The sequence below is a fragment of the Cherax quadricarinatus genome, chromosome 35, assembly GCF_038502225.1.
Source record: "Cherax quadricarinatus isolate ZL_2023a chromosome 35, ASM3850222v1, whole genome shotgun sequence".
Taxonomy (NCBI): domain Eukaryota; kingdom Metazoa; phylum Arthropoda; class Malacostraca; order Decapoda; family Parastacidae; genus Cherax; species Cherax quadricarinatus.
The window spans coordinates 1,461,402-1,473,188 of record NC_091326.1 but is presented as its reverse complement, the minus strand read 5'-3'; the positions used below and the strand labels follow the sequence as shown (position 1 = coordinate 1,473,188).

At 36.6% G+C, this 11,787-nt stretch overlaps 1 protein-coding gene across 3 annotated transcripts; it reads right to left on the bottom strand.

The window, feature by feature from the left end:
* Window positions 1–381: 381 nt before the first annotated feature.
* On the bottom strand, window positions 382–11,225 carry Vps2 (vacuolar protein sorting 2). 3 transcript variants are annotated; one of them, XM_053785696.2, is made up of 5 exons: window positions 11,029–11,225; window positions 8,363–8,546; window positions 6,355–6,530; window positions 5,141–5,275; window positions 382–4,563 (listed from the first exon to the last, which is right to left on the bottom strand). In XM_053785696.2, exons 2-5 carry the CDS (start codon window positions 8,534–8,536, stop codon window positions 4,383–4,385), a joined length of 666 nt encoding a protein of 221 aa, XP_053641671.1. In that variant the 5' UTR covers window positions 8,537–8,546; window positions 11,029–11,225; the 3' UTR covers window positions 382–4,382. The 3 variants fall into 3 exon arrangements, with proteins under 3 accessions (XP_053641671.1, XP_053641672.1, XP_053641673.1); XM_053785697.2 differs by lacking the exon at window positions 11,029–11,225 and adding an exon at window positions 10,938–10,958; XM_053785698.2 differs by lacking the exon at window positions 11,029–11,225 and adding an exon at window positions 10,896–10,917.
* Between the last annotated feature and the right edge of the window lie 562 nt (window positions 11,226–11,787).

Sequence of the window (11,787 nt, the reverse complement as noted above, 5' to 3'; positions counted from 1 at the left end):
AGAAAGGAAAAGGAATAAATTTCATGCCAATTATTATTCTTTTCTTTTGCAACACACAAATTTCATGACCACTTGGCAATAATAGTTTGTTGCATTTCCTCCACCCTGAAATTACTATGTCAATAAGCACTGTAGTTTCCCCATTTCACTTTTTTCTCAGTAATCATGCTATTCTGTGCTGCTTTATTCTTCCTTTCTCCTATATAGATACTAGCTGAGACTGCTGGATCTTTTCATAGTCTTTTCTTTCATTACTAGCAAAAGTCAAATGGACTCGGGAAACATTTCAAGTGCACATTGCAGTATTTAAGGCATTTAAAATATCATGATAGTTCTCCAGGTCAACTCGTCCAGTAAGGGAAATTTATGGAAGGAACAAGGTGTTAGATATACAATATATTGGATACAAGCTACTTCAACATTTGGCAAGTTTTAAAATTTACAGAAAAAGACAAATTTATATAAAAAAATATGGTACTGTTGGTTATGTATCATGAACAATACATTTGACGGAAAAGATTTTTAGATTTTTGTATATGTACTGTACCTATTATTGATAAATATGCACATATAAACTTTGTTATACTTGAGAAAAAATGAATTACTGTATATCTAACTAAAATCTGAACAAAAAGTGTTTTAAGTATGCACTGTAGTCACTACTGCAAGACACTTTATAAATCATTAATACATTCCAAACATTCTAAGTACATGATTATACACATTAACCCTTAAATGCTCCAAACAGATCGACGTTCAAATTCGTAGTGCTCCAAAAGTAGATCTACTTTTTTTTACATATTTTCAAATATAACAAAAAAAAAAAAATGTAGATAAAAGTTTTTTTACACATTTTCAAATGTAAAACAAAAAGAAGATCTACATTTTTTTACGTACTTTCAGATGTTGAAAAACGTATATATATGTTTGGACCGTTTAAGGGTTAATAAAACTTTATGAAAAATAGTGAACTCCCTTATGTGCAGTTATCTGATCTCACATGAAATAGAATGTCTGCTAAAAGACCACAGATAGAAAATGATTATGTAAAGTAAACTCTTTCCAGAGCAGATAACTTTAGTGATTTGGATTCAATTACACATGCATCACACAGGTTCATTCCCTGACATTTTCAAAATAATGACAATCAAAATTTCTAACAATACAAACTATTAAAAAATTATTAATAGGTTTGTAACATTCTATTGTACAGTCAGCTCTCTTATAAAGCTCCTCTACATGGTGTGAATTTTTGTAAATACGACTGAAAAAGTGAATCCGAAGCCAATGTGTGTATTTTTGCCTTTCCACATGCTATTTATTTTTGCATGTCCTTTTTCAATCACACTTTATAAGTGAGCTTACTGTAATCACTGTAGTGCTATCAATGCATGGCAGGATTGGTATTCAGGCAAGTCCTATAAAGACTAATTTTTACAATATCTTGGGAACTGTATAATTGAAGCACCATTTATATGTTTTTGTTGTTTCTGCAGCATCTACTAGGTTTAAAATATTTTCACCTTGGTACAAAGTTTCAATTCACGAAAATGATCTCATATTGCTGACGAAACTATGTTTAACCTTGAGCCTTGTGTATTTTTGTAGATCCTACACACTCCAGGCTCCCTAGTGATGTACTGAATAAAGGAGCATTTTAACAGTACTGCCATAACAAACATGGTGGTGCATTATCAACCCAAGGCACTAGCACAGGAAAGGGAGGGAAGGGGTGGAAACTGGGGGGTGAGTGTTTGTATAAACTTGGGAGTGTTCAAGGGAGGAAAATTTTAGAAGTAGGGGGAGATGGGGTTGACAACAGTTACAAGGGAAATGGGAAAGGTGGATTGAATGGAGAATTCGGGTGGGGAGTAAGAGAGGGGAGGGGTAAATCTGAAGAGGAAAAGGTGGGTAAGAGGTTGGGGTGATGCGATAGGGTAAAGGTGGATAAGAGGCTGGGGTGATATGAGAGGGAAAGATTGGAAGGTAGTTGGAGTGATGTGGAAGTGGAAGATGGAGAGACAGGAAGGAGAGACAAAGAGGGGAAATTGTATAATGGGGAAAGAGGGGGTCAAGGAAGTATGGCTGAGGAGTTGGGGTAAGGCAAAGGGAAAGCAGGAAGAAATTTAACTTATGTATTTTATACTACATCCCAATGCATTTTTAAATACGGATACAATTTTAAGTAATAAAAAAAATAATTTTTAGTCAAACACTGATTTTCCTTGTAGAAAGATGGAACACAGTACCTCACATTTCCCTTCATTTGTTTCAAAAATGAAGTCATATTAATACATGTATACAGTACTGTGCCTGAAAAATTGAAAAAAAATATATATTATACACATATTTCATGACAGGAATGCTGATGGTATGATTTTGACCTTTTGGAGTCAATTCACATTGCTAAAATTGATCACCATTTGTGATCAATTTTAGCAAATGTAAAATCTAGCTTGGCTGACACACAAAGTTGACAATAGTTTACCATAGTTATTACTTTTGGTCTACAGATTAAACAAAAATCTTAAGTTGGTAATTTTGTCATAATACATATCTGTACAATATTTATTTACATTTAGCTAGGCTTGAAATGTGGAGGTGGTAATTACAGTGCCTGTATGCTGAAGGATAAGTGGAGATGCTGCAGTTGGGAAGGTCATTTAAATTGTGATGTCTTGGTGCTTCTACAAACACAGTTAGAGAATGAAAGATGGATAATGATTTTGTCTTTCAGTCACTATGATTATCTGTAGCTATAGTAGCAAGGATATTCTTCTGGTGCTGTCTTGAACATTTAAGTTATTTTTTAAAAATTTCTGTAACTGCAGCACTTACACCCCTCTTGTATGGCATTATACTGTTCTATCACTTTGAATTAGCTTTCTGGTTACCTTTCAGCATTGCTTGCTTTTAATATATAACTGTAGCCTTGTGTTCTCCATGCAGATGGTGCTAAGAATTCATCATCAATTATTTTATATTCTCTTATAATCCCACGTGATTACCACATCACCTTTTTTCCTCTCGGTCAATGAGGGCTTTTTAAGTTTTCAGCATTTCTACATAATTCTCTCTGAAAGTCATTTTGCATTTTTCACATTTCAAAATGCAGACACCACACCACCTTTGCTTATTCTAATTTTGCCCTAGCATATGTTATGAAGGTTTTTTTGAGCATTTCGTGACCTATATATCTGAAGGTTATTTATAGTTTGCCAGTGTAGCGTTGAGTCTAGATATCATTTATGTGCATTGTGTACATACACATATACATAGTTTTTAGATACATTTAATAGTGCAGAGATTAAATAGATAGATAGGTAGAAAGATATATGTATGTATGTATATGTTGTAGATTTTCTGATTAGCTACCTTTACCTACAGACACAGAAGACCTCTATATAAAAATTAATGTCATAATAAATCTCATCCTGTAAACATTACATTATTTATATGACAAGGGATAGCTCCTTGGTAAGACCTTTTCACTGAGATGAGTCTACACATACAGTACCAACCAGTGTCACTTAACAAGTGATCCCCATTTGCACCCTCCATCCCAAAGACAACAAGAAAGAGATCATATAAAATAAAATACCTAAGTACAGTACCTGTAACAAAAATCGTTTACCACTCATTCGTCTAAAAGGCAAAACATTTGAGCCACGTCTAATTTCAAAATACAGTACTTTTGAGTCTTTCTCTCATGGGTAGGTGCTCCTCAACTTACAATGGTTCAACTTACGATATTTTGACTTTACTTAAGATAATTACCCAGCATGAAGGCAATGATTCCATAACTTGTATTCATTCATTTACTTTTTAATATTGGTATTTAGTTACAGTAATTATTTGTCTGTTTACTTACTCAGTGACAGTTACTTACTTGCTTAATTTATTTAGCATATCATATCCATATTCAACTTAATGATATTATTAACTTACGATGGGTTTATTAGAACAACACCATTGTAAGTCTAGGAGCCATTTTTTTTGGAAGTGCTAAGCCTGTATGGATCATTTGGTGAAAGGAGTGGTGGAATTTAACTTCTGTAAAAACAAAATTTATGTGATCAATAAATGTTAAGAAAATGCAGGAGGACTGAATGTACAGTATATTTAATGACTGAGTTTACCTTTTTTTTTTTTTACTTTATATGTTGCTGTGATCTGTTTTTAGACAATAATATTACAAACTCTGTAGACAAATGATAACACTTAAGTATGATAACACAATGTGTGTGTGGAAAACTAGATAGTTTGTAAATTTACATTGCTGTAATAGTGTTTAACACAATCATATTGTCTCTTGAACTGTTACAATACAATGGCTACAGTTCAAGTTAAACAGTGTTCTTCATTTTCTTGTCCTTGAATGTTCACTCTCTCCTGAGGTTGTCCAATCTTGCCTGAATGTCATCATCAGCAGCATCTGCTACAGCAACAGGTGTCTTGGAAGCAGTTGTTGTACCAAGAGTTCCACCAGCTGATGGAAGTTCACTCAAACCTTCTGTCATTTGGAGGCCAAGTTCGTCCAACACTTGAGATACAATAGCATCACTGTCAAGAATTCAAAAAGTCAGTGACCAAAATTTTCAAATGAATAGAAAAATCTTATTTACAATCAGGGAAAATATTAAATAAAGATGACTGCCTATCTCCTGGATTTCTTCCCCACTTCATGTGAAGATCAACAGTGCTACACTAAGTTAAATAAAGGTATACATATTTATAATTTTCTGCTGAAGACCAAGTGGATTTCTTCAATTCTTCATGTAGAAAGTATGCAGATATTTGTACCATGAATTTGGATGCAGGAACAATAAAGAGATTAACTTGTATTGAAGCAAATGTCCTTCCCAAGAAATTTCATAAATTTTGCTGCACTCTTCCCATTGCAAACTCCCTCATTACATGTACAAACCTTAGTTATTTTCCATTATATACATATCTACTTCTCAATAACAGTAAAATGTTTCTATTCTTTAAGTATTAGTATGAAACATGTCTTATACAAAACAACATGGAAACTGTGATGATGGTTAAATGGTTCAGTGGGGACAGCAATCCCTAATTATGACTGTGGGTCATTTCACACTCATCTACTTAGACAGAACCTTTAATTGCAATACGTTACCTCTCCTCTTCATCGTCTTCATCACCCATGGCATCATCAATCACATCATTCATCATTTCTTCTTTCATATCCATAATTTCAGTTTGCTTTTCAAATTCCTGCATAATTTGCTGGATCTGAGGAAGCTTTAGTTGCCTGAAAGAAATATGTAAGCAATGTAAAAATACTAGAATGAAAAATCAAATGCAGCAAACTAAATTGTGAGGTAATTGTGTAGAAAAAGCATTAAACCTGTGTGTGGATAATTCAGCACTGCATGGGGATGCCTGCTAGCAACAATGAAAGGTGAAATAGCGATTCAGAGTTGAAATAAATGTTTTTAACATTTTTTTTTTTTTCAACAAGTCGGCCGTCTCCCACCGAGGCAGGGTGACCCAAAAAAGAAAGAAAATCCCCAAAAAGAAAATACTTTCATCATCATTCAACACTTTCACCACACTCACACATTATCACTGTTTTTGCAGAGGTGCTCAGAATACAACAGTTTAGAAGCATATACGTATAAAGATACACAACATATCCCTCCAAACTGCCAATATCCCAAACCACTCCTTTAAAGTGCAGGCATTGTACTTCCCATTTCCAGGACTCAAGTCTGACTATATGAAAATAACAAATATATTGAATATATATCAATATGCAGTACAGTACTGTACTTACAATAATATATTCTGCTGAATCAGCTATAAAAATTTCCCAAAAATTTTGCGGTATTTTTACCATGTATTATGCAGTAATATTTGATAAAAACAATGACTCTACGACTACTAATATTTTTTTCTCTCAACAGTCATCTTCTGTCAAGGCAGGGTGACTCAAAGAAGAAAACATATTCACCATCATTTATTTAATCACCATCTTTCCACATCATTTATTTAATCACCATCTTTCCATATCACAATTCAGAGTACTCTCTGACCACAACATCTCCACCCTTCCTTCAGATTGCAGGCATTGCCCTTCCCACCTCCAGAATTCATGGAAAAGATAATGCTACCATACCCACACTGTTTTCAGAAAAATCAGCAGACATCATTCAAACTACCATGTACAGGAATTATGTGACTCTTTATCTACTTCCAGTTTCTTCTGGTTTGGATAAAAGGTGCTTATACAGCCACTGTGGTTTGAAAAAATTTTTAAAAGGGTATCTAGAACATTACAGTAAAATATTATTATTGGCAAATAATGAAGAGAATGAGGCATTTACTAACTTGTTCATATTCATCATGGCCTTTGTGACTCCTTTCATAGCCTGAGCCATGGCATTTTGGCTCTTTAATGTGGTAATTTTAAGGGATACAGCTTGGATCTGGGCACGCATCATGATGAATTTTTTGGTGTAGCGTCGGGTGCGCACCAGGTCCTTTGCCATCACTTTCACCGCATCCTAAAAAGTAAAGAGCTAAATATTTTATGAAGAAAAGCAATTACAGAGACAATAAATTCACATTAAAGTCAAACATCATCTATCTGAAATAGTATGTACAACTACAATACTGTTCCTTCAAGGAACTGATGGCAATCTGTTGAAAGTTTTTTCTTATACATTTCAAAAGAAAGCAGCTCGGTTTCTCGATATTCATGAACACTGAATACTTCCCTTTGCGTGTACCCACTTGCTTAATAAAAGCTGAAAATTTATCATATCCCTTAGTTTTTTCTGATGAATCCAGGTGGTTGAATCCCAAACTCTAATAGCTGGAAGTTAACTGAAGGTCCTACCTTTCCCTCCCAAGGAAAATGCAGCCACAGTTGAGGGGGAATTTGATCTCTTTTAGGTAGCTTAATAACACAATAATGTATACATTACATAACACAATGTTCATCATTTGTCATTAAAGTATACCAGGTGGAAGGCACTCTGTACCTAAATGTCCAAAATAATACCTTATCCTGCCAGGTTTGTCAGAAACCAAAAATTATGCTGGCCTTGCAACTTGAAGAGGGATGTCCCAGGTTTCCCAAAGGTTGCTCCTAAGTGATTTCTTGGCTTGTGTGATGGATGATTTTGTGTATGTGATATGCTTTCACTGTGTGGTCTTGAAAATAGAGTTAGTCAGACATTTTTGGCTACTGATGAATTAATATGGGCAGGAGTAAGTGGCTGACACAAGATACAACTGTGAGGATCATTGGATTACATAAGACAGGCCATCAAACAAAGGGAATAGAAGCCACCAATGTATGTGAGTGTCTGGTGAAAACCTGTTTGCATCGTTTCCTTGAGGACAGTGTTGCTGACATGTCCACACTAAAAGCACATCCAGGGAAGACTAGAAAAACATCCCCACATATGTTAACTGTAACAAAATACCTAGAATTGCTTTGCTATGTTTACCCAAATCTTTTACCCAATGTGGTGCAAGACAATGCTTCTTGCCATGCTGCAAAATCTATTGTTCAGTGGCTTTGTGCCTGTGACATACCCTTCCTTGATGACTAATATTCCACAAGACTTGAACCTCAATGAGACCATCTGGGTTGTAGTAGAGAGATCTGTAGGGAAAGGATATCAATCTACTCTCACAGTTTTAGAATGCTATCTATGAGCTGTCGGGGATTTATCCCTATGAAATCCTAAAGAATGTATGTTAATCACTTCCTAGACAGTTGAAAAATATCTTAAAACATGAAGGATGACTTATCTTGTGGTTGTGGTTTTAGAGTAGGAAGGAGTACTTTAATGACAAGCTCTATAGGTCCCCCACTTATGCCGTTAACAGATTCCCCAAAATTTTGTTAACCTGAGTGCCTGGAGCTCTTAACTTTCCCATGAATACCCATGTTATAATCAGAGCATCCCTGAACCATAATATTGTGAATCTAATTTAAGAATATTTAGACTATCCTTCATTTTGCATTGATGACTGTTCCTTTTAACTGCAAATAATGCTTAATAAATGTGTAGAGACTAATTACATGTCACAGAGCTACAATAAAATACACAGTGCAGTATTTACATTGAATACTGATAATGTCTTGCTCACTGGAAATGATATTTCCATGACTGTAAGTAGTCCCACTGTCAGGAAGGAAGAGTCTGTATCTGCAATTAATAGATATCAAAGTGCCAATATTGTTAGTGCAGATCATCACAAGTCAGATTATCAGATCTTGGTTGTCTACTGTATACCTTACTGCTCAATAAAATTAAAATCAGTTTACCTACAGGCTTACCAGTAGTACAATGTCCATCAAAGAAAACAAGCTTCTACTAACCATCTGTCCCATCTTTGCCATCTTTTTGATATCAGCAATTATTTTCTTCTCCTGCTGCTCCATCTTTGATCTCTCTCGATCTAGATCTCGCATGGCTTTGGTTAAGGCACGCTGATTTTTTCTCAGCATTTCCTCTGGTGTCATTTTCCGCCCAAATAGCCATTCCAACGGCATGTTTGATGAACTGTAGAAGATCAAACATTCATAATATTTTTTTTTTTAACAATTAACTGGCTCCCACAGAGGCAGGGTGACCCCATCCCCTAAAAAAAAGAAATATTGTATCTGTGTGCCTCTGCAAAGACAGTGATAGTGTGAATGATGGTGAAAGTGTTTATCTGGAGAGAGTTCTGGGGGTCAACGCCCCCACAGCCCGGTCTGTGACCAGGCCTCATGGTAGATCAGGGACTGATCAACCAGGCTGTTACTGCTGGACTGTGTGCAGCCAGCAGTAACAGCCTGGTTGATCAGGCCCTGATCCATCATGAGGCCTGGTCACAGATCGGGCCGTGGGGGCGTTGATCCCCAGAACTCTCTCCAGGTAATAATAAAAACAAAGTACTGCATGTATATAAACAAAATTTTGGAGCGAGTTTACTCTTTACTTATAGAGATTTACTCTTTACTTATATAATGTACTAAATATAAATATTACTATACAAATTAAAACAAAATCAATATGTAATTAGTATACATAAAGACTACTTTCCCAGAACAATATAATGCTACATGGAGTTTCTTTGGATTATTAACCCCTTAGGCATTAACCAAATATACATGATGCAATGAGAACCTCTTGTCTCTCACAAACTCTGATACATAATACAGTCTAAAAGGTTTAATTTGCCATCAAAACTGGTGAAGTAGTTAATTAGTTTTATTAAAAGTTTTCCCCAAATCTCCTAAGAATGCAGTAAAATACAGGTTTGGCAAGAGTTAAGAATGAGTGGTGCATGAGATTACATGAAGGAACACTGCAGAAGGCCTCCTGGCCCATGACTGGAGAGGTATGGTGATACAGACGATATGTAAATAAAGACACATGTTACAGTTCAAGACATTTAATTGAGGAAACATTTAGCCAGAAGGTACAGGCATCTAACCCCTCACGGAAGGTTCCTTGATGTTGGTGAGGGGCTCTTGATTTACAGAATTGGATCTGTTCTCCAGTTCCCCAAATTAAGCCCGAATGCCTTACACATCCCCCCAGGCGCTGTATAATCCTACGGGTTTAGCGCTTCTCCCTTGATTGTAATAATAATAATAATAATAATAATAATACAGGCACCTAAAGTCAGTACCTGATCAGCTGGGCCTGGCTCATACATTGGTTTGCTTGCTGCCAGCAGTGACAGCCTGGCTGATCGGACCCTGATCCACCAGGAGGCCTGGTCACAGACCAAGCTGTAGGGGCGTTGAGCCCCAAAACCCTCTCCAGGTATATTCCGCGTATTCATATATCATTATCTATGTACTGGCCCATGCTAGGCGGGTCAACTCTCATATGCCCACACCCACTTTGACTATGTTGGGTTTATCCTAGATAATTTACAATATGTAGCTCGACTGCTAGCCCACTCAACTCACACACTAAGGTCAGTAAAATAGGTACCCGGGAGTTAGTCGGCTGGTATGGGTTGCATCCTGGGGACAAAACTGACCTAATTTGCCCGAAATGCTGTGCATACTACTATATAGAAAGCCCTTTGTTATACCTGGGGTATACCTGGAGAGAGTTTCAGGGGGACAATGCCCCCCGTGGCCCGGTCTGTGACCAGGCATTGCAGAGCATTTCAGGCAAATTAGGTCAATTTTATCCCAGGATGCGACCCACACCAGTTGACTAACACCCAGGTACCTATTTTTCAATGATAGGTGAACATGGACAAGTGATGTAAGGACACACGCCCAATGTTCCTAACCCTTCGCTGGGAATCGAATCCGGACCCTCACTGTGTGACGCTCGAGCTTTCATCACCAGGTCACCGTGATTATTACTATATTCACAGGAAAGTGCTAAACCTGTAGGAGTCATACACACCTGGGGGGAATGGGAGGGGTAAAATGGGGGTGTTATAAGGTATGTTCCGAGGAAGAAAGTGGGTACCTGGGTGTTAGTCGACTGGTGTGGGTCGCATCCTGGGGGTACAAAATTGAGGATCCCAATGAAAATAAGACAAAAAGTCCTGGATGACAGTGACTTTCTTGGGTTATCCTGGGTGGCTTACCCTCCGGGGTTAAAAATCCCAACAAAATCTTAAAGAGAGGATGGTTCAACCCATTCATCAATAACCTATCACCATTATACACAAAAATTACGCGCTAAACCCACAAGGGTTGAACCTTTTTCCACCAGTATGAAGACCTGTCTGTCTGCAACTGTAAGAATCAACATTATTTCAACACACACAGCACAAACTCCCTTAACTTGGCTTTTATATTCAAGTGGCCGTTGTAAAAAGTCTTGTCTATTATAACTGGACTGGGAAGGTTGTTACTGTCTATCTTACAACTTCAAATAATAAGATATTACAAGGACAACAATGAAAATAAAGTCACTTATGACTGACTTTACCGTCTTACTCTGGTAGATAACTTAAGTAAGTAACTTACCCTTATGTTACAAGTTATGATAACTGTACTCATGTCTACTTAAGTTAACTTACTTAAGAAACTTGTAAGAGTTGATACTTGAAGGATGAGTGTAAGAGTGAGTTAATATTGATGAGTAAGATGATAGTAATGAGTCAGTGTCACACCTTCACTTATATTAACACACTCAACACACCACTAATATATATATTTTGTCGTATATTGGTGCTTAAGGGGAATAATATATAATCTTGCACAAGATGTTATACACACAGTTTATATGGAAGATTTATATAGTGTTTACAACTGTGACGTCATCAGCCGCCACTTTTAAATGATCAAAATTAAACCAAAATTTACGTTTTTATTATACAAATATCCCGCACATGGCAGACGAAAATTTATGACCACTTTCTGTCCCACTGGGACCAATGAGTAGTTAATGGTCCCACTGGGACCAATGAGTAGTTAATGGTCCCACTGGGACCAATGAGTAGTTAATGGTCCCACTTGGACCATAATAATAATATATTTATTTACTACAAGTATATATATAAGGTATACAGGCCTAGCTGACATCAGTGACATACTACTATATAGAAAACTGTATATCCTTTATGATTTAGTGCTTCTTTTTGATTATAATAATACTACTATACAGAAAGCCCCTTGTTATGCTGAGCATTTCGGACAAATTAGGTCAGTGTCCCAGGATGCGACCCACACCAGTCGACTAACACCCAGGTACCCATTTTACTGATGGGGAACATAGATAACTGGTGTAAAGAAACACGCCCAATGTTTCTACCCTCGCTGGGAATTGTACCCAGACC

What these genes read in the sequence shown, in the direction of transcription:
- Vps2 (XM_053785696.2), bottom strand. Translation starts at nt 8,536, where the DNA reads ATGCCGTTGGAATGGCTATTTGGGCGGAAAATGACACCAGAGGAAATG. An exon ending in TGGCAAAGATGGGACAGATG is followed by an intron (nt 6,531 to 8,362) that starts GTTAGTAGAAGC and finishes TTTACTTTTTAG; the next exon opens with GATGCGGTGAAAGTGATGGC. An exon ending in GCCATGATGAATATGAACAA is followed by an intron (nt 5,276 to 6,354) that starts GTTAGTAAATGC and finishes TATTTCTTTCAG; the next exon opens with GCAACTAAAGCTTCCTCAGA.